We start from the raw sequence: 21,120 nt of genomic DNA, 5'->3' as shown, positions 1-21,120 counted from the left end.
AGGAGATGGGAACAGTGTCCGGGAGGTGGGAACAGTGTCCAGGAGATGGGAACAGTGTCCGGGAGGTGGGAACAGTGTCCGGGAGGTGGGAACAGTGTCCAGGAGATGGGAACAGTGTCCGGGAGATGGGAACAGTGTCCAGGAGATGGGAACAGTGTCCGGGAGATGGGAACAGTGTCCAGGAGATGGGAACAGTGTCCAGGAGATGGGAACAGTGTCCGGGAGGTGGGAACAGTGTCCGGGAGATGGGAACAGTGTCCAGGAGATGGGAACAGTGTCCAGGAGATGGGAACAGTGTCCGGGAGGTGGGAACAGTGTCCAGGAGATGGGAACAGTGTCCAGGAGATGGGAACAGTGTCCGGGAGATGGGAACAGTGTCCAGGAGATGGGAACAGTGTCCAGGAGATGGGAACAGTGTCCAGGAGATGGGAACAGTGTCCGGGAGGTGGGAACAGTGTCCAGGAGATGGGAACAGTGTCCAGGAGATGGGAACAGTGTCCAGGAGATGGGAACAGTGTCCGGGAGATGGGAACAGTGTCCAGGAGATGGGAACAGTGTCCAGGAGATGGGAACAGTGTCCGGGAGATGGGAACAGTGTCCGGAAGGTGGGAACAGTGTCCAGGAGGTGGGAACAGTGTCCAGGAGATGGGAACAGTGTCCGGGAGATGGGAACAGTGTCCAGGAGGTGGGAACAGTGTCCGGGAGATGGGAACAGTGTCCAGGAGATGGGAACAGTGTCCGGGAGATGGGAACAGTGTCCAGGAGATGGGAACAGTGTCCGGGAGATGGGAACAGTGTCCAGGAGGTGGGAACAGTGTCCAGGAGATGGGAACAGTGTCCGGGAGATGGGAACAGTGTCCAGGAGGTGGGAACAGTGTCCAGGAGATGGGAACAGTGTCCAGGAGATGGGAACAGTGTCCGGGAGATGGGAACAGTGTCCAGGAGGTGGGAACAGTGTCCAGGAGATGGGAACAGTGTCCGGGAGATGGGAACAGTGTCCGGGAGGTGGGAACAGTGTCCGGGAGGTGGGAACAGTGTCCAGGAGATGGGAACAGTGTCCGGGAGATGGGAACAGTGTCCGGGAGGTGGGAACAGTGTCCGGGAGGTGGGAACAGTGTCCAGGAGGTGGGAACAGTGTCCAGGAGATGGGAACAGTGTCCGGGAGATGGGAACAGTGTCCGGGAGGTGGCAGTGTCACCCGGAGGACGTGGCACCCCTCAATGCCCATCCCAACATCCCGCCTTGGAGCCGAGTCCTTGGGGATGGCGCCGCCTCATCCATGGGGTTCGCTTCCTTAGGGATGGGGGGGAGCCGCTGGGATAAGAGGAACCCCCCCCGCAATGATCCCGCATCGTCCCACCCGCTCCTTCCTTCCCCTCCTCTGTTTTTCCATGGTTTTCCACCGCTTTGCCTGTTTTTCCAGCGTTTCTCCCCCCAAAAAGCCCCGCTCGGGCGGGTTATTTATAGCAGCCAATGGGAGGCGAAGGAGGAGGGCGAAAAACTATGGAAAAACTCCAAAAAGAGGGAAAAAAAAAAAACCCATCCCAGACGGAGACAGAGTCACCTTTGAGCCACGGCCATGGCGGGGGCCGGCTGCTGGATCCTCCTGCTCCCAGGTAACGGCGCCCCCAGATCCAATGGGATTTGGGGTGGGATTCGTAGGGGAAGGTGCGAGCCTCAACTCGGAGGGGTTCTGGGGGGAAGTCATCCCGATTTGGGGCATCTTTTGGGATGGGGGATCCCAAAATTCCTCCTGGATGTGTGGGGAGAAGCCGGATCCCACTTGGAGGAGCTGGGAAGTGGGGAAATCCATGCGGTTTGGGGGGAAAAGGGCAAAACTGGGCCAAAATGGGGATGCTGGGTTGGGGGTTTCCACCCGGCCACTGCGGGCACGTCCAGGAAGGGGAAGCTGAGGCGGGAAAGGGGGAACTGAGGCACCCATGGGTGCTGGGTGCTGTATGTGGGCTGCCAGTGCTGTATGTGGGGAGCTATATGTGGGGTGCTAGGTCCTATATATGAGGTGCCAGTGCTACATGTGGGGTGCTGTATGTGGGGTGCTGTATATGGGGTGCCAGCGCTGTGTATGGGGTGCTATATATAGGGTGCCAGTGCTATGTGTGTGGTGCTGGGTGCTACAGATGGGGTGCCAGTGCTGTATGTGGGGTGCTGTATATGAGGTGCTGGTGCTATATGTGGGGTGCTGTATATGGGGTGCCAGTGCTGTATGTGGGGTGCTATATATGGGGTGCCAGTGCTGTATGTGGGGTGCTATATATGGGGTGCAGCTGCTCCAATGCCCGCCCCGGGATCTCCCCCTTTGCCACCCCAATCCCGGGGCTGTGACCCCATGTGTGGGTCCCGAGGATCCCCCCAACCCCTCCTGCCCCCCAGGCCTGTGTGTGGGGTTCAACATCGACGTGACCCATCCGCGGCTCTTCCATGGCCCAGCCCAGGCCCAGTTCGGGTACAAGGTGCTGCAGTGGGTGAATGGCACAGAGCGGTGGTGAGTGCACCCACGGGTGCTATGGGGCGGAGGGGGCACCCATGGGTGCTATGGGGTGAGGATGGGGAGGCGGCCATTGTGGGGGCTAAAGCGTCCCCATGGGGTGGAGGTGTGGGGCAGGGCAGGGGTGGTGGTGTCCTGAAGGGGAAACTGAGGCAGGGAAACTTGGCAGGAAAGGGGGAAATCGAGCAGGGAAAGGGGGGATGGAGGCAGGGAGCAGCTGGCGGAGCGCCCTCCGTGATTCCCGGGGCAGGAACGGGGCTCGGGGGCTCCGGGCTGGGATCGGAGCTGGGGCTCCCCGGGGTCGCTCCGGGGCCGATCCCGGCATTCCCGGCCGGAGCTTGGGCCGCGCTGGCGCCGCTCCCGGGCAGCCGCAGCCGGGCGGTGCCGGGACCCGCCGTGTCCCCGCAGGCTGCTGGTGGCGGCCCCGTGGGACGGCGACCGCCGCGGAGCCGTCTACAAGTGCCACGTCGGAGCCCGCGGCGAGCCCTGCGCCAGAGCCGACCTCGGTACCGCCGCGTCCATCGGGACGGGGGGGTCCCTGCCCCTGGCGCCATTCCCGAGCCGCGGTGGGGCTCGGGGGGGGGGGGGGGGTAATCCCGGTGCTGACCCCTCGTATCCCTGCTTTCCCATAGGATCCGCAGCCCCGTGGCTCTCCCCGCTGCCCGAGCACAACGTGCACTTTGGGATGACGCTGCTGGACTCTAAAGATGGGGGATTCATGGTGAGAGCTCCCCCGAAGGGAAACTGAGGCCGGGATGTGGATGGCTCCAAGCCACATTCCGTGTGTCCCCGTGTCCCCCCACCCCGGCCAGGCTTGTGCCCCGCTTTGGTCCCAGCCGTGCGGCACCTCGCTCTTCAGCACCGGCATCTGCGCCCGCCTGGATGGGGACCTGCGGGCGGTGGGGACCGTGGCGCCCACAGCACAGCGTGAGTGTGGGGCTTGGGATGCGGGGCGGGACACGCAGGGACGCGCCGGTGCCAGCCCTGTCCCCCCGACCCCGCAGGCTGCTCCACGTACATGGACATCGTCATCGTCCTGGATGGCTCCAACAGCATCTACCCCTGGTACGAGGTGCAGAACTTCCTCAGCAACATCCTCAGCAAGTTCTTCATTGGGCCCGGGCAGATCCAGGTGATCCTGGGGGATCCCCAGGGCTGTGATGAGGTCCCCAGAGACCAAATAGAGTCCTCAGGGCCTTAACAGGGTCCCAGGGCCTTGGGTTGATGCCATTATCCTTAGGGCAATGCTCTTGTCCCCATGGGGATGCCGCCTCTGGGGTGATGCCATTGTCCCCAGCATGATGTCCCTGTGCCAATGTCAGCCCTGGGATGCTGACAACATCCCTGGGCTGATGCCATAGTCCCCAGCATGAGATTGGTGTCTCTGTGCCAATGTCACCCCCATAGTGATCATCCCCACAGTGATGCCACCCATCCCTGCAGTGATGCCGTTGTCCCCAGGGCACTGCTGTTGTCCCGGAGGTGATGCCACCATTCCCGGGATGATGTCCCTGTCCCCTGGCACAGGTCGGGGTGCTGCAGTACGGGGAGCTGGCGGTGCACGAGTGGGACCTGGGCCGGTTCCACACGGTGGAGGACGTGGTGGCTGCAGCCAAGAACATCAGCCGGCAGGAGGGCAGGGAGACGCGCACGGCGCTCGCCATCCGGCAGGCATGGTGCGGGACTGGGAATGGGATCTGGAGTGGGGCTGGGATCTGTAATGGGATTGGATCTGGAATTGGGTTGGGGTCAGAGCTGGGCTCTGGTAGTAGGAATCGGGTGAGGACTGGGGTCATTGTTGTGTTGGAAATGGGATGAGAAATGCGGTTGGGGTTAGAGTCAGGGTGAGGATTGGGACTGGGATTGGGATCAGGGTCAGAATCGGGATTAAGATTTGAGTTGGGGCTGGGATTTGGGTCAGGATTGGGATTGGGGGTGAAATTGGGGTCAGGAATAGTATTGAAGTCAAGATCAGGGTCAGGATTGGGATCAGGGTCAGGATTGGGATTAAGATTTGAGTCAGGGTGGGGATTTGGATCAGGATTGGGGGTGGGATGAGGGTTGGGATTGAGATCGGGGTCAGGTTGGGATCATGGTTGGGATGAGTCAGTCTTGCAGGTTGGGATCAGGGCAGGGCTGGGATCAGGCTGAGGCTCGGGACCGGGATCAGCCCCTGACCCCCCCCCAGCACGGCCGCGTTCAGCGCAGAGCGGGGGGGGCGCACGGATGCCACGCGCCTGCTCATCGTGGTGACGGACGGGGAGTCCCACGACGGGGAGGAGCTGCCCGAGGCACTGTGGGAGTGTGAGCGCCGCAACGTCACCCGCTACGCCATCGCCGTGAGTGCCCCCATCCTGCATCCCACCTGCATCCCCATCCTGCATCCCCATCCTGCATCCCCATCCTGCATCCCACCTGCATCCCCATCCTGCATCCCACCTGCATCCCATCCTGCATCCCACCTGCATCCCCATCCTGCATCCCCATCCTGCATCCCCATCCTGCATCCCCATCCTGCATCCCACCTGCATCCCCATCCTGCATCCCACCTGCATCCCACCTGCATCCCATCCTGCATCCCACCTGCATCCCCATCCTGCGTCCCGCTGCCTCTGCTCCTGCATCCCAGCTTCATCCCTGCCTCTCTTCCACCACTGGGATCCTCATCCCACTGCATCTGGTCCTCATTCCACATCCCACTCCATCCCCATCCCGCTGCGTCCTCATCCCACATCCACCACCAGGATCCCCATCCCCATCCCACTGCATCCCCATCCCACATCCTGGCTGCATCCCCATCCTGCTGCATCCCCAGCCCATATCCCGCTGCATCCCTGTCCTGCATCCACCACCGGGATCCCCATCCTGTATCCACTCCCACATCCTGACTGCATCCCTGTCCTGCATCCTGCCTGTATCCACATCCCACTGCATCCCCATCCTTCACCCTGGCTGCATGCACTCCCTCATCCCAACTGAATCCCCTTCCTGCATCCCACTGCATCCCCATCCCACGTCCCAACTGAATCTCCATCCTGCATCCCACCTGCATCCAGTCCCGTGTCCTGACTGAATCCCCATCCCCATGCTGCTGCATCTGCTCCCACATCCACTACTGGGATCCTCATCCCACGTCCTGCTGCATCCGCTCCTGACAGGTCCTGGGCCACTACCTGCGCCGGCAGCAGGATCCCGAGGATTTCATCCGGGAGATCAAGTCCATCGCCAGTGACCCGGATGAGAAATACTTCTTCAATGTGAGCGACGAGGCCGCCCTCAACGACATCGTGGATGCGCTGGGGGACCGCATCTTCAGCCTGGAAGGTGCCGTGGGGCTGGATCCGGGCTGGGATCCCCGGGAGGCTGCGGGCAACCAGCTGGAATCACACCTGGGATCAACACAAGTCCCATGAGGAGCAGCTGAGGAACCGGGGGGGTTCTGATGGAGAAAAGGCTCAGGGGGGACCTGATCGCTCCCTACAAGTGCCTGAGAGGAGGATGGAGCCAGGAGGGGCTGGGCTCTCCTCCCAAGGGATGGGACAAGAGGAACCGGCCTCAAGCTGCACCGGGGGATGTTTAGATGGAGATTAGGAAGAGTTTATCCACCAGAGAGTGGTCAGGGATTGAACGGTGATGCAGTCACCATCCCTGGAAGTGTTCCCAAACCGTGCCCGTTACTGCCATGGGTTAGTGCTCAGGAGCAGTTGGACTGGGTGATCTTGAAGCTCTTTCCCACCCTGACTGATTCCATGACTCCAATCCCATCTCCTCCTCCCTCCCCAGGCACCCACGGGTACAACGAGAGCTCCTTTGAGCTGGAGATGTCCCAGATTGGTTTCTCCATCCACCCCCTTGAGGTGAGGCTGTTGGGATGGGCAGGATCCGGCTCCAGGGAAGGGCTGGAGCAGGATTTGTGGAAGTGGAAAACGCTCCTCAGCCCTTCCCGTGGCTGTGCATCCCTGTCATGGTAGGGTCTGGGGACAATGAGGCATCGCCATACACGTGGTGTCCTCGAGGCACGACACACGCTTCCTCCCAAGCTCCCAGCATCATATCCCATGTTTCCACCTCCAGGATGGGATCCTCTTTGGCATGGTGGGGGCCTATGACTGGGACGGGGCTGTGCTGGAGGAGAGCCAGCGGGGCCGCATTGTCCCACCCAGGAAAGCCTTCCAGAAGGAATTCCCCCTGGAGCTGAAGAATCACGCGGCTTATTTGGGTATGGGGGCGGGGAGATATCCCGAGGGATGCTCTGTGTCCCAGGGATGTGGGACAAATGGGGGTTCAGCAGCAGCTGAAGGATGCTCAGTGTGCCCGGAGTGCTCTGTGGCCCTGGGATGCTCAGTACCCTGAGGTGTTCAATGCCCCAAGGATGCTCAGTGTCCCTGGGATGCTCGGTACCTCTGGGATGCTCGATGTCCCCACGATGCCCTGTGTCCCTGGGATGCTCAATGTCCCCACGATGCCCTGTGTCCCTGGGATGCTCAGTGCCACCAGGATGCCCTGTGTCCCTGGGATGCTCGATGTCCCCAGGATGCCCTGTGTCCCTGGGATGCTCGATGTCCCCAGGATGCCCTGTGTCCCTGGGATGCTCGATGTCCCCAGGATGCCCTGTGTCCCTGGGATGCTCGATGTCCCCAGGATGCCCTGTGTCCCTGGGATGCTCAATGTCCCCACGATGCCCTGTGTCCCTGGGATGCTCGATGTCCCCAGGATGCCCTGTGTCCCTGGGATGCTCGATGTCCCCAGGATGCCCTGTGTCCCTGGGATGCTCAGTGCCACCAGGATGCCCTGTGTCCCTGGGATGCTCAATGTCCCCAGGATGCCCTGTGTCCCTGGGATGCTCGATGTCCCCAGGATGCCCTGTGTCCCTGGGATGCTCAGTGCCACCAGGATGCCCTGTGTCCCTGGGATGCTCGATGTCCCCACGATGCCCTGTGTCCCTGGGATGCTCGATGTCCCCAGGATGCCCTGTGTCCTTGGGATGCTCGATGTCCCCACGATGCCCTGTGTCCCTGGGATGCTCGATGTCCCCAGGATGCCCTGTGTCCCTGGGATGCTCGATGTCCCCAGGATGCCCTGTGTCCCTGGGATGCTCGATGTCCCCAGGATGCCCTGTGTCCCTGGGATGCTTGATGTCCCCACGATGCCCTGTGTCCCTGGGATGCTCGATGTCCCCACGATGCCCTGTGTCCCTGGGATGCTCGATGTCCCCAGGATGCCCTGTGTCCCTGGGATGCTCGATGTCCCCAGGATGCCCTGTGTCCCTGGGATGCTCGATGTCCCCAGGATGCCCTGTGTCCCTGGGATGCTCAGTGCCACCAGGATGCCCTGTGTCCCTGGGATGCTTGATACCATGGGATGCTCGGTGCCACTGGGACACTCGGTACCCACTGCCCACTGGGGACCCAACCTTACCAGGGGATGCCACCACCATCCTGTGTCCCTGCTCCAGGTTACGCCGTGTCCTCGCTGCGGCTGCCGGGGGGGCAGCAGCTCTACGTGGCCGGAGCCCCTCGCTTCCAGCACAAGGGCAAGGTCATCCTCTTCCACATGGACACCACGGGGGCCGTGACGGTGGTGCAGGCACTGACAGGGGAGCAGGTAGGGGCTGTGTGGGGCAGGTGAGGGGGCCCCATGGCAGCCCCAGGCTGACCCAGCCCTGCTGCACCCCCAGATCGGCTCCTACTTCGGGAGCGAGGTCTGTGCCTTGGACGTGGATGGGGACGGTGCCACCGATGTGCTGCTGGTGGCGGCTCCCATGTACCTGGGGGAGCAGAGCAGGGAGATGGGGCGGGTGTACCTGTACACAGTGGGGCAGGTGAGGGGTGCAGTGGGATTGGAGGGGATGTAATGGGATTGGGGGGATGCAATGGGATTGGGAGGAGTGCAATGGGATTGGGAGGAATGCAATGGGATTGGGAGGAATGCAAGGGGATTGAGGGAGATGCAGCAGGATTGGGGAGGATGCAATGAAATTTGAGGGGGATGCAGTGGGATTGGGGGGGATGCAGTGGGATTGGGGGAATGCAATGGGATTGGGGAGGATGCAGTGGGATTTGGGGGGCATGCAATGGAACTTGGGGGCATGCAGTGGGATTGGGGGATGCAGCGGGATTACAGGGATGCAATGGAATTGGGGGGGATGCAATGGGATTGGGGGATGCAGTGGGATTGGGGGGGATGCAGTGGGATTACGAGGCTGCAATGGAATTTGGGGGGATGCAGTGAGATTGGCGGCAGGATTTGGGGGGGTTCCATTGCCCAGGGGACCCCCTGTCCCCCCCCACCTCCCGGTGCTCCCGCGGGTACCGAGGCCGCTCCGTGCCCCTCAGCGGCTCCTGGCCCCTGCCGGGACCCTGCTCGCGGGGCCGAGGCCGCAGGATTCCCGCTTCGGGTACTCCATGGCCGCGGTCCCGGACCTCAACCACGACGGCTTCAACGACGCGGCGGTGGGGGCGCCGCTGGAGGACGGGCACCGCGGAGCCGTCTACATCTACCACGGGGCGGCGGGGAGCCTCCTGCCCCATTACAAGCAGGTGAGACGGGGGCAGGAACCGGGGCTGGGGGGGGGGGGGAGCCCAACCTCGTACGAGGCAGCGCTCCCGCATCCCGCAGCGCATCGAGGCGGCGGCGCTGGCTCCCACCCTCAGCTACTTCGGGCGCAGCGTGGACGGGCGGCGGGACATGGACGGGGACGGGCTGGTGGACCTGGCCGTGGGGGCGCAGGGGGCGGCCGTGCTGCTGCGGTGAGTGCTGGGCACGGGGCTGCGGGTCCCGGCCCGCGCTGCCCCCGCGGAGCCCCCACACCGGGGTGGGCGTTGCAGGTCCCGCCGGATCGTGCGGGTGACGGCGTCGCTGCGGGTGGAGCCTCCGGTCATCAGCGTCACGCAGCGGAGCTGCCGCCGCGCCGGTGCCGCCGCCGTTTGCCTCCGCGCCCGCCTCTGCCTCCGCGCCTCGGAGCGCGCCCGCGGCCGGGCCCAGAGCGGCTTCCGTGAGTGCGGCGGCGGCCATGGGGGGGCTGGAGCATCCCAGGGGTGTCCCTGGAGCATCCCTGGATGCGTCCCAGGTGGGCCTTAGAGCATCCCTGGTGTCCCTGCGGAATCCTAGGGGGTCCTGGAGAAGCCCAGGGTGTCCCAGAGGAATCCCAGGTGACCTTGGAGCATCCCATCAGCATCCCAGTTGTTCCTGGAGCATCCCTGGTGTTCCTGAGCATCCCAGGGTGTCTCTTGAATATCCCAGGCTGTCCCTAGAGAACCCTTGGACCATCCCAGGGTGTCTCCAGAGCACCCCAGTGCTAGCCCCACAGCCCCACGTGCCACTCCGGGGGTATTCCATCCCCATGGGTGATGCCATCGTTCTCCCGGCACAGGGCTCCAGTACAACGTATCCCTGGAGGAGGGGACCCCGGCTCGGGCCATCTTCGACTCGGGTGCAAGGCGCCTGCTGCAGCAGCACCTCGAGCTGTGGCCGGAGCAGCCAAGCTGCCTCCGCTTCCCATTCCATGTCCTGGTGAGCCCCTGGAGCATCCCGGGTGCCCCTGAGGCATTCTGGGAGTCCCTGGAACATCTCTGGTGTCCCTGGAGCATCCCATAGCACCAGGGGCTCACTGGGACCCCCTCATCCTTCCCAGGACACCACGGACTATCTGCGTCCCCTCAGCATCACCCTCAGCTTGGCCATGGCTGATCCCAGTGGACCGGTGCTGGATGAGGCATCGCCCACCACCATCCGGAAGCTGGTGGGTGCTGGGATCCCTCCCAGGGTCCTTCCCCCACTCTTGGCATCGGGAATCACACCCGGCTCCTTCCAGATCCCCTTCTTCAAGGAGTGCGGGGAGGACAATGAGTGCGTCACCGACCTGGTGCTCAAGGCCACCATGGACATCGTGGGCTCCAGGTATGGGGGATCCCCGGGGTGCCCCTGGGGCTGAGCTGTGCTCTGGGGCTGTGACCACGCTGGGTGCCGCAGGCAGAGCCCCCACGTCCTGCGCAAGGGCAGGAGGAAGGTGCTGGTGGACGTGGTGCTGGAGAACAGGGAGGAGAACGCCTACAATGCCAGCCTGGAGCTCCGCTACTCCGGCAACCTCCACTTCTCCAGCCTTACGCTCCAGGTACGGGATCCCCCCATGACTTGGGAGAGATGGGGTCCCTTTGGTCCCATATGGATCCCTCAACCCATCCCGGGTGGGAGATGAGGGTCCCTGCTGCTCCGGACCCCCCCCAGCCATAGGTGACCCGTGTGTCCCCACGGCAGGACCCCAGCCCGGTGAAGCTGGAATGCTGGGCACTGCCGGGGCACCGCCGGCTCTGCAGCGTTGGGTACCCCGTGTTCCCCTCAATGGCCAAGGTAGGGACAGGGGACCCCCCCAGAGCACCCATCCCACCCCACTGCCACCCCATTGCCACCCATTACCACCCCATTGTCACCCACTGCCACCTCATTGTCACCCATTGCCACCCATTGCCACCCCATTGCCACCCACTGCCACCTCATTGCCACTTATTACCACCCACTGCCACCCATTGCCACTCACTGCCACCCCATTGTCGCCCATTGCCACCCATTGCCACCCCATTGTCACCTATTGCCACCCACTGCCACCCCATTGTCACCCATTGCCACCTCATTGCCACCTAATTGCACCCCATTGCCACCCCATTGCCACCCCATTGTCACCCATTGCCACCTCATTGCCACCTCATTGTCACCCATTGCCACCCCTTTGCCGCCCCATTGTCACCCATTGCCACCCCATTGTCACCCATTGCCACCCCATTGCCATCCCATTGTCACCCATTGCCACCCCATTGCCACCCATTGCCACCTCATTGTCACCCATTGCCACCCCATTGCCACCCCATTGCCACCCATTGCCACCTCATTGTCACCCATTGCCACCCCATTGCCACCCATTGCCACCTCATTGCCACCCATTGCTACCCCATTGTCACCCATTGCCACCCATTGGCACCCATTGGCACCCATTGGCACCCATTGGCACCCATTGCCACCCACTGGCACCCATTGGCACCCATTGGCACCCATTGCCACCCACTGGCACCCATTGCCACCCATTGCCACCCATAGCTCTCCTTTACCCTGGAGCTGGAGTTCAGCTGCTCCGTGCTCCTGGACCAAGCCAATGTCACCCTGGAGGCCACCAGGTAGGAGCAGGGTGCTGGGGGCTGCCCCCATAGCGGGGGTACTGGGGGGGTCCTCAGGGTCCCCCCTCACTCTCCCTCCCCCCAGTGACAGCTCCGAGGCCAGGCAGGAGGACAACGTGGTCCAGCTCTCGGTGCCCATCCGCTACCAGCCCGACCTCTTCCTCTCCACGTAGGAGACATGGAGCAGGGATCAACTGGGCGGGAGATTTATGGCACTGGGGGTGTTTATGGTGCTGGGGGCGGATCCGATCCCATCTCGTCCCACAGCGATTCCAACCTGCGCCGTTACGAGATTCACCCCCCCGGCACCTTCCCCCATGGTCCTGGCCCAGAATTCCGGACCACAGTGAAGGTGGGATATGGGATATGGGGGTGGGATATGGAGGTGCGGGATATGGGGATGCAGGATACGGGGATGCAGGATACGGGGATGCAAGATACGGGGATGCAGGATACGGGGATGCAGGATATGGGGATGCAGGATATGGGGATGCAGGATACGGGGATGCAGGATACGGGGATGCAGGATACAGGGATGCAGGATACGGGGATGCAGGATATGTGGATGCAGGATACGGGGATGCAGGATATGGGGATGCAGGATATGTGGATGCAGGATATGTGGATGCAGGATACGGGGATGCAGGATATGGGGATGCAGGATATAGGGGTGTGGGGATGAGGGGTATGTGGATGCGGGATACGGGGATGCAGGATATGTGGATGCAGGATATGTGGATGCAGGATATGGGGATGCAGGATATGGGGATGCAGGATATGGGGGTGTGGGGATGAGGGGTATGTGGATGCGGGATACGGGGATGCAGGATACGGGGCAGTCCGGGGGGGTCTCACCCCATTCCCCCCCAGGTGCAGAACCTCGGGTGCTTCCCGGTGCGGGGCCTGTCCCTGCGCCTGGCGCTGCCCGCGCTGGGCCCGCGCCGGGTCCCGCTCCTGCCGGTCACCCGCGTCCTGCCCCACAACGTGAGTCCTGCGGGGGGGGGCTCGGGGGGTCCCTGCACCCGCTGCGGCTGAGCCCCTGCGTGCCCCCCCCAGGCCACCTGCGTGCTGCGGACCCCCCCCGAGGGCACGGCCGCGGTGGTGCCGGTGCAGCCCGAGGACCTGCAGCGCGTGGAGCGGCTGGTGAGCGGCGGGGGGGGCAGCGCATCCCCCCTGCACCCCCAGATCCCATCACCCCCTGTCCCCCCCCCAGGACTGCACCAACGCCTGGTGCCAGGAGCTCAGCTGCCGCCTGGGGCCGCTGCACCGCGGGGACGAGGTCTCGGTCCACATCCTGCGCAGCATCCACACCGCGTTCTTCCATGGGGTGAGGGGTGCTGGGGGGATATGGGTGACGGGGGAGGACATGAGGTGGGACCATCCCATCCCATCCCATCCCGTTTCCCCCCAAGGCTCCATTCCGCAGCGTGCAGGTGCTCAGCAGCGCCTGGCTGCAGGTCCCGCCCAGCAGCGCGCTGGTGCTGGAGGAGGGGGCGCAGCGCAGGGAGGTAGGAGCCCCCCCAGACCCCGCATCCCCAGTGTGGGGTGCAGGTGGCAGGGACTTCCCCCCTAATTCCCACTTTCTCCCTGTGGCTCCTCCTTCGTCCTGGAGATGGTGCTGGAAATCCTGCAGGGGAAGAGGGTGCCTGTGTCCCTCTGGATCCTGGTGGGCAGCATCCTGGGGGGGCTGCTCCTCCTGGCGCTCATCATCTTCTGCCTCTGGAAGGTGAGGTGGGGCCGGGGGGGGGGCTCTGTTCTACATCCCCCTGCTCCCTCCATCCTCACCCTCCATCCTCTTCTCTCCCCCAGCTCGGCTTCTTCACCCGCAAGAAACCCCCCAAGGAGGAGGAGGAGGAAGAGCAGGAGACGCAGTGAGGGCAGGAGGGGCCCCTGGCGCCCAGCACCGTGGCCTTGGGGACCACCAGGGGCTCGGGACCCTGCCCCCCCCCAACCTCGGCTCCATCCTTGCGGAGGGCGATGCCTCCACCGGGGCTGGATTGTGCTGGCACCGGGATGCAGCCACGAGAGGTCGGGAGAAGGAGGAAGGAGCCCCCCAAGTGTCACCTGAAGGGTCGTGGAGGTGGGGAAAAGGGGGGAGCAGCGGGTGGGAAGGAGCAGCTCCACCAATAAAGCTCAGCTCTGCGGAGGTGCTCAATGCTGGTACCCGGGATGCAGGAGCGTGCAGTACCCGGGATGCAGGAGCGCGCGGTACCCGGGATGCAGGAGCACGCGGTACCAGGGATGCAGGAGTGCTGGTACCCAAACCATCCCCCCTCTGCCCAGGGGTCTGACAGCACCATGAGGTGATGCTGTGAGCACAAAGGGGGGTGTGATGTAAATAAGTCAAATAGGGATGAAATGGCACAGAAATGGGGGGGGGAAAGCCCAACAGGACAAATATCCACAACAACAAAGAAGGGACAGATCAAAGGGAGGGTTGAGGTGGGTCCACATCAGGGTTTGGGGGTAAAGAGGCTGCACAGGTCAAGTGGGTTCCTAAAGGTTGCCTTTAATGTGGTCCATAGGGTACAACCCGGAATGGTGCTGGGCGGGGAGAGGCTTGGACAGACCCAGAGGAGCCAACCCCCCCCAAGCCACTAAATCCTGCTCAGAGCCGGGGCCCAACCACGCTCCCGTCCCCTTGGCCTCACCTGAGACACCTCCAATGGTGTGTGACAGCCACCGTTGCTCCAGTGCCAAAGGAATCCCCAACCAAATCCTCCTGGATTCACTTCCAACCCCCTCCCGCTGCGAGGGGGCAGAGGGGAGAAGCCCCAAGTCCCCTTTACCACCCCAACCTCTGTGCCAGGAGGGGGCTGCCCCCCCCTTGGAATGGGGTAAAGGGCTCCCAAAGTATAAAACTCAAGGCAAATCACTCCAAAAGAAAGGAATTTCGGACTAGAGAGGCGATTCCAATGGAGACACTGGGAGAAGGATTCGGGAGAGAGAGCCAGCACTCGGTGCAGTGGGTCCCTCCCTGCTCTATGGTTCCTGCTACTCTGGGTTGGATTTGGAGGTTGGAATTGGAATACAATGTACATTGGGGGGGGATGCTCCAGGCAGAGCCCCCCGGGAAGCTCGGGAGCATCAGAAAGTCCATCGCTCCTGCACTTGGCTGGCAGAGGCCTCCGGCGGGTGCCGGCTGGAATCCTCCCCCTTGAGGCTCTTCCTGCACACGGGACACGTGTCGTGCTGCAAGAGAAAGGGGAGGGATGAGGGACAAATTGGGATATGGGACAAGAAGGATGAGGGACAAGAGGAAGTGTCTTCAGGCTGCACCAGGAAGGGCTTAGGTTGGATACTGGGAAGAGTTTATCCACCTAAAGGATGCTCAGGCATTGGAACAGGCTGCTCAGGGAATGGTGGAGTCACTGGAAGTGTTCCCAAACTTTATAGGCAAAGCCCTCAGTGCCATGGGTTAGTGGTGGGGAATGGACTTGAGGAGCCTAAAGGTCTTTTCCAATCTGATTGATTCCAGGATTCAGGGAATGCTGCTCAAATGGTCGCTTTCCCAGGGGGATTATACCCAGAACATTGAGATGAGAATGGGTGGAGGGGTGGGATGAGAAGGAAGTTTCCAACAGGAAGAGGGAAGAGCTAGATGGTATATTCGGAAGAAGGTGGGACACTGGAATGGGTTGAAGGGAGAAGGTTTGGATGCCCCATCCCTGGCAGTGTTCAAGTCCAGGGTGGACGGGGCTTGGTGCAACCTGCTCTAGTGGAAGGTGGCCCTTCCAAGCCAACCCATTCCAGGATTCCAGGATGCCCAAAGGGCCTGGAGCAGGGACAGAGGCTCTTACCAGCTCTAACCAGGGCACGATGCAGTTGCTGTGGAAGAAGTGGTTGCAGGGCAGCTGCCGAACCTGCTCGGCCACCGTGTAGTCCTCTTTGCACACCGGGCACTCCAGGCCTGTATCTGCAAGAGACATGAGGAGCTTTGGCTCACACCACACGGCTTCTGCACAGCCAAACTGGGACCAGCAGCATTCCAGAGCCTGGGACTGAAGACAACAAGGAAAAGGGATCAGTTAAACTAAGGTGACTTGAGCTGCATCTTCAGGTTCGCAAAGGGGATGCTCCCATCACCCATCCTTGTGCATTGAGAGGTGGTAAATCCCAGCTCCCTGTGATCCCACACCATGGGCATCCCAGTTACAGCAATTCCAACAAAAGAGGCTGAGCATTCCAACATGGATGTTTCCTGGCCCAGAAGAGACTTTGGTGTACTCAGAACACCAGCCAAAACACAAGAAGCTGTTGTGGAAACTGGTTTTCCCATCACTTGGTCCCTTTGGAGCAGTTGAGCTGAAGGAATGGAGCAGCTCAGAGGGAAAAGGACAAACACAGGGAGAAAAGAATCCCTAGGATGATCTCATTGCAAAGCCAGGAATGTCTGGAGGAAGCCACAGCAAGGCGGGAGTTTCACATGATTCCAGAGCAGGAACATGGTCAGAGCCAAGGTGAAAGAGGAGAAAGCAAAGCCCCATTCTGGGACCATGACCTGGAGACTGCGACCAGGACCAGGTGACCGGGATCAGAGAGAACATTTGGAAGCCATTGGGGGGGTTGTCACCCCAAAGAGGTGCCACAAAGACTACGGAATGATGGAGGTCGCTGCTGCTGGTGGGAGCTGCGCTCCAGAGGTGCCAGCAGCACTTCCCAATGCTCCCAATGCACATCCAGGTGGTGATCCAGGCCTCCATCAGCCAGCGAATGCCAGGGTCACCATAAAGCTTGAGAGGACAAGTGACACGGGGGGGTGGCACCTACCGACTTGTTCCTGAGTTACTGTCACTGTGGGGAGGGAGGAGATCTTCTCCTTGTCAGCAGGAGGGGGACCAGTGTTCTCCAGCTGCCCCAGGAGCTGTGGAGAGGGAAACAGGATGAGGAGGAGGGATCTGCCTTGGAAACAACAGGAGCATCATTCCCTTCTGCTCATCATGGAATGGACCTTAAAGCTCCTCCAGGTTCAACCAGGGCCACCATCCGCTGGGCCGGGTTGCTCCAAGCTCCATCCAACCTGGCCTGGAGCACTTGTGGGCCAGGCTCCTGCAGGTCTGCACTTGGGCTGAGCTCTTTTCCCAGTGTTACAGCTCCATGACGGAGGAATTTCAAGCTCTGACCCAAATTCACCCAACAACAGCTTCAAGCATGGTCAGGGAAGGTGCAGAGAAGCCTCACTGAGCTTTGGAAGCTACAGGAAAGCCTGGGATGGGAAGAGGTGATGCTCCAGATCCCATGGGAAGCCGGGGAGCCTGTGCTGGGATGTAGGGAGGGAGGAAGGTGCCAGCTCTCAGCAGCCATGTGGGATGCAGCCTCCTTTTGGGAAGCAGGGAGGAGGGTGGGAGAGCCAGGGGCTCCTTGGGAATGGCACCAGATGGATTCAGCACGACACCAGCAGCCAAATTAGCTCCTGGTGAAGCATCCATCTGGGATGTCAGGGATGGAGGCTGGACACCCCCAAAGCAGCAAGTGGAAGGTGTCCCATGGCTTTAGATGAGCTTGAAGCTCCCTTCCAACCCAACCCATCCCATGCAGATGCTATGAATCCTCAAAGGAGGCAGTCAAAGCTTCCAGGAAGCAGGACAGGGCTCATCCCTCTATGAACCACAGCAGGAAGCAGCTCTTGGGCTGAGATCCTGTATCTCCAGAGGAACAAGGTCTGAGGCCCCTGGAGAGGCAAGACACAAGCAGCCACCCCACCACCAGCAGCAGGACCCAGCTCAAAGCCCAGCACACAAGGAGGGTCTTACCTGGGTGACGATGGCATCAAGGCCACTCTGTCCCCAAGCATAGTCCCCGGGGTTGGAATGCAGCATCCCGCTCCTGCAGACAGGAGCAGAGGGTCAAAGGAGCCCTTTCCCTACCCCAAAGAACCTCTGGGCTGTGCACAACTCTCCCCACTGGGAAAGCAGAGCTCCCCAGCGCCAGGCAACTGGTCTGGACTGGTGTGAGCAAAGCCACATGTGCTACTCACCAGGAGAAAGGGTGTTGGGAGCCAGGAAGTGCTGAGTTTGCAAAGAAGCCTGCAAAGATCTGCTGGATTATGCTGGAGAAGGAGCGATGGGAAGAGGAGACAAGGAACAAGGTGAGATCAACCCCAGGGCAGCAACAGCCCAGCAGGAACCCCCAATCCCGCACAACACAAGCCCAAGGCAGGCCCAGCACGAGGCAGGAGGGATGAGAGCTCATCCCAGCATTCCCCCTGGCTCTGGAACAGGCAAAACCCCCCTTTCCCTATGCACAGCTCTGATTCCAGCTGAGGGGAATGAGGGCAGAGCATGTGATGGGCAAACCTTTGGTCACCCAGAAGAGCCAGGACCTCATTTTCTCTGCCCAAATCTGACTTCCCCCCTCCAAATTCCACCTTTTCCCATTGACGGGACAGGGAGGTGCTTCCCGAGGCACTCACCCCTCGATAGCAGGAGACCTGTCGGGGCGGGAGCTGCCCCGGGCCCGGTACCTCCGTGTCATGGGCAGCCGGGGGGGGCGGCTGGGGCCCCAGAGGTCAGCATGGGCTTGGTGGCCCCTCTCGGTGTCCCTGTTGTCCTGCTCCAGGGAGCTGCTGCTCAGGAAGGGTCGGAAGTCCGGGAAGAACATCGTGTGGTCCAAGTGGTCCCAAAGCTGGAGGAGGGAAGAGAAGGGGAAGCCACATGAAGCACATCCCGCAGCGCCGCGCTGCCAAGCGGAGGTTGGGAAGTCCACCTCGCCAGCAGCACTTCAGCACATTCCCATGGTTTCCATGGCTCCCAAGGGAAAAAAAGCTTGGCTAAAGTGCTTAATTATAGCCCAGCTCATCAGCTGAGCCACCCCCAGGAAGCCCAACACGGCAGCTCTTCCCTGCAACAGCACCCATCCCATGGAGCCACCCGGGGCTTTCTGTGTCTTAGGTGGGCCTAAAACCCACTTGGGGTTATTCCTTCCATCATTCCCTTGGATCCAGCTCCCATGGATACAAGTAGGGGGTTTCTAAAGTGGGTTTATGGCAGCATGAGAACGAGCAATCAAAGAACACTGGACAAGAAACATGGAGCACGAGTGCAGAAGGGATAGCAAAGGAGCAGCCTTGGACTGAGGGTGGGAATGCGATGCTAACCCAAGGTCTGTTCTCCTCTTACCCTGGAGCAGACCCTCACTGGGGGTTTGGGAATGGGGTGGGAAAAGAGGCTTCCAGCCCTCACAGCTCCTGCTCCATGCCACAACACAGGGAGCTGGTTGGGATGCTGTGCATGGTACAACTCGGAGTAGCAGCAAGCAGGAGGAACACTTCCACATATCCCAGCACATCCCAGCACGGGGTGGAAAGGAGGAGCAGGAGAGCAGCACTCACCTCTGCAAACTGTGTGGCCGGGCTGTCATCGATGCCGCTGCCATCGAGGAAGCTGGAGGAGAAAGAGGGGAAGGAGAGGAGGTGACACTCCCAAAGCCACATCCCATTCCAGGCTGAAAGAGATGGAGCTCAGGAGCAACCCCAGTGTGAGAATCATGGAATCCTGGATTGGCTTGGAAGGGACCTCAGAGCTCATCTAAAGCCATGGGACACCTTCTGCTAGAGCGGGTTGCTCCAACCTGGCCTTGGACACTGCCAGGGATGGGGCAGCCACAGCTTCTCCATTCAATCCATCCCAGGGTCCCACTGCCCTCAGCTTCCCAGTATTCCATCCAGCTCTTCCCTCTTCCTCTTGGAAGCTGCTCCTCCTCATCCCATCCCTTCTCATCTGAATGTTCCGCCATTGCGTCTTCAGTCTCCACAGCAAGAAGCCCAAAGCCACCCCAAAACATTCCCTTTCCTTTGGCATTCCCTGCCTTCTCCCTGTGTTCCATAGCTTTGGAGAGGTGAAACCAGGGCTGGAACTACCTGGAATCCTCAGTGACCTCCTCGATGAAGCCAGACTCGCACCGCGGGCACGTGTATTCCTGCCAGGACAGAGAAAGCTGGGATTAAGCACCAAGGCTGGGAATTCAGCTCCTGAACTTCCACACCAAAAAGCCACCGTGGATTCCTGCTGCCTCCCTGTGCCTGGAAGGCCCAAAAGCAGCCGGAGGAGAAGGATCCTGATGCTCCTCATGGCTCCTCATACCAGGAATAAAGTTCCTGGGAAGAGTTTCCTCATTTGGAACCAAACCCCAAAGCCCCCAGTGAGCTTCCAGCCCCTGGGATCCATCCTGGAACTTTGGGTGGGATCTGTGGGCTCTACTGCATGAAGACCCCATCAAACCCCACCAGAGCCCCATCAAACCCCACCAGAGCCCCCTCAAACCCCACCAGAGCCCCACCAAACCCCACCAGAGCCCCACCAAACCCCACCAGAGCCCCACCAAACCCAACCAGAGCCCCACCAAACCCCACCAAGACCCAACAAAGACCCAAGAGATCCCCATCAAACCCCAACAGAACCCATCAAACCCATCCAGACCCATAAAACCCCATCAAAGCCCTATAGAAACCTACCAACGCTCTACAGAGACCCCTCAAGACCCGCACTGCCCCCTCAAACCCCAACAAAGAGCCATAAAGCCCCATCAAAGCCCTGGAGTCTGTCTCTGCCCCCCCTCTGGAGATCCAAGCTCCTGCAGCAGCAGCAGGGCCATGGGGCACCCACTGCACCCCCACCAAACCCGGCTGGGCCCAGCAGGAGCCCACAGAGCAGCGACTCCATCGCTGGGGCAGGATCAGGCCCACAGAGGGGGGTTCCCAGCCCAGCCTGGGACCATCCGCAGGGAGCCACCAGGAGCTCATCCCTAGGGAATCCCAGGTGTGTCCCGAGGGGAATGCGGCTGGGGGAGGGCAAACAGGAGGCGGAGGGGAAGGAGAAGGGAAAGAGGCCGGGGGTCACCCTGGGGGGTGTATGGAGCGCCCCTGCCTGCTCTCCGCAGCATTCCATAGGGACAGCAGCGATCCCAGAGGGATCTCACCCCACACACGTCAGGAGGGCATTGTGGGGGTCTCAGCTGGATTTGGGAGCGAGGGGGGTTATGGGGTTCAGGGATAACATGGAGCGGGATGCCCCGGGATACCGGGACACGGGGTTGGGGGGGCGGCTCAGGGGGAGCCGCTTAGGCCCGGGCCCGGCCGCACGCGGGGGCACTACGGGGCCGAGGCCGCGCTCTCCCCCGGGCCGAGCCCGGCGCTTACCGGTAGCTTGGGGCTGACCTCGCCCTTGCAGCTGTGGCAGAAGAAGCGGTGCTGGGGCACGGCGGCCGCTGAGGCCTCCGCCATCTTCTCGCTCCTGCCGTCAGTCCTCCGCCGGGCCAGCGAGGCGGCGCTCCGCAGGGAGAGAGCGGCGGCGCCGGCAAGAGACCACCCCCCCCACCAGCCCCCCGCTAGCCGCTCACTTCCGGTCGGCTCGTCTGCTCTCAGGGCAGAGAGTCCAGCACGGAGCAAGGGGAGGGCGCGGGGTAGAGCGGCGCCGGAAGTGGCGGGTGGGGAGGCGGAAGTGGCGGTTG

At 61.6% G+C, this 21,120-nt stretch overlaps 2 protein-coding genes across 3 annotated transcripts; one reads left to right on the top strand and one right to left on the bottom strand.

Annotated features, from left to right (window-relative positions):
• Positions 1 to 1,579: 1,579 nt before the first annotated feature.
• ITGA10 (integrin subunit alpha 10) lies at positions 1,580 to 13,548 on the top strand (the record flags this gene model as incomplete). Its single annotated transcript, XM_080634861.1, has 30 exons — positions 1,580 to 1,616; positions 2,392 to 2,503; positions 2,915 to 3,012; positions 3,139 to 3,227; positions 3,319 to 3,433; positions 3,511 to 3,638; positions 4,034 to 4,182; positions 4,695 to 4,845; positions 5,665 to 5,830; positions 6,290 to 6,363; positions 6,581 to 6,725; positions 7,962 to 8,110; positions 8,184 to 8,327; positions 8,842 to 9,045; positions 9,125 to 9,255; positions 9,334 to 9,500; positions 9,879 to 10,018; positions 10,140 to 10,247; positions 10,320 to 10,405; positions 10,478 to 10,619; positions 10,763 to 10,855; positions 11,597 to 11,673; positions 11,759 to 11,842; positions 11,941 to 12,025; positions 12,544 to 12,657; positions 12,730 to 12,816; positions 12,887 to 13,000; positions 13,086 to 13,181; positions 13,286 to 13,399; positions 13,483 to 13,548. 30 exons carry the CDS (start codon positions 1,580 to 1,582, stop codon positions 13,546 to 13,548), a joined length of 3,465 nt encoding a protein of 1,154 aa, XP_080490987.1.
• Positions 13,549 to 14,186: 638 nt separating this feature from the next.
• RNF115 (ring finger protein 115) lies at positions 14,187 to 21,077 on the bottom strand. Of its 2 annotated transcripts, none has more exons than XM_080634955.1 (9): positions 20,810 to 21,077; positions 19,532 to 19,590; positions 19,004 to 19,055; positions 18,086 to 18,297; positions 17,651 to 17,722; positions 17,427 to 17,499; positions 16,444 to 16,537; positions 15,474 to 15,589; positions 14,187 to 14,865 (listed from the first exon to the last, which is right to left on the bottom strand). In XM_080634955.1, exons 1-9 carry the CDS (start codon positions 20,891 to 20,893, stop codon positions 14,761 to 14,763), a joined length of 867 nt encoding a protein of 288 aa, XP_080491081.1. In that variant the 5' UTR covers positions 20,894 to 21,077; the 3' UTR covers positions 14,187 to 14,760. The 2 variants fall into 2 exon arrangements, with proteins under 2 accessions (XP_080491081.1, XP_080491082.1); XM_080634956.1 differs by having other exon boundaries at positions 20,828 to 21,077.
• Positions 21,078 to 21,120: the final 43 nt, after the last annotated feature.

Source organism: Psittacula echo, assembly GCF_963264785.1.
Source record: "Psittacula echo genome assembly, chromosome: 26".
NCBI classification, from domain to species: Eukaryota; Metazoa; Chordata; class Aves; order Psittaciformes; family Psittacidae; genus Psittacula; species Psittacula echo.
The sequence above is the reverse complement of the archived record's forward strand: the minus strand, read 5'-3'. Positions and strand labels throughout refer to the sequence as shown.

Excerpts from the sequence above, each read along its gene's own strand:
- RNF115 (XM_080634955.1), bottom strand. The coding sequence starts at position 20,893 with ATGGCGGAGGCCTCAGCGGCCGCCGTGCCCCAGCACCGCTTCTTCTGC. Across the intron at positions 17,723-18,085 it reads AGGTCTCCTGCTATCGAGGG|CATAATCCAGCAGATCTTTG; the intron begins GTGAGTGCCTCG and ends CTCCTTCTCCAG. Across the intron at positions 15,590-16,443 it reads AGTAACTCAGGAACAAGTCG|ATACAGGCCTGGAGTGCCCG; the intron begins GTAGGTGCCACC and ends TGTCTCTTGCAG.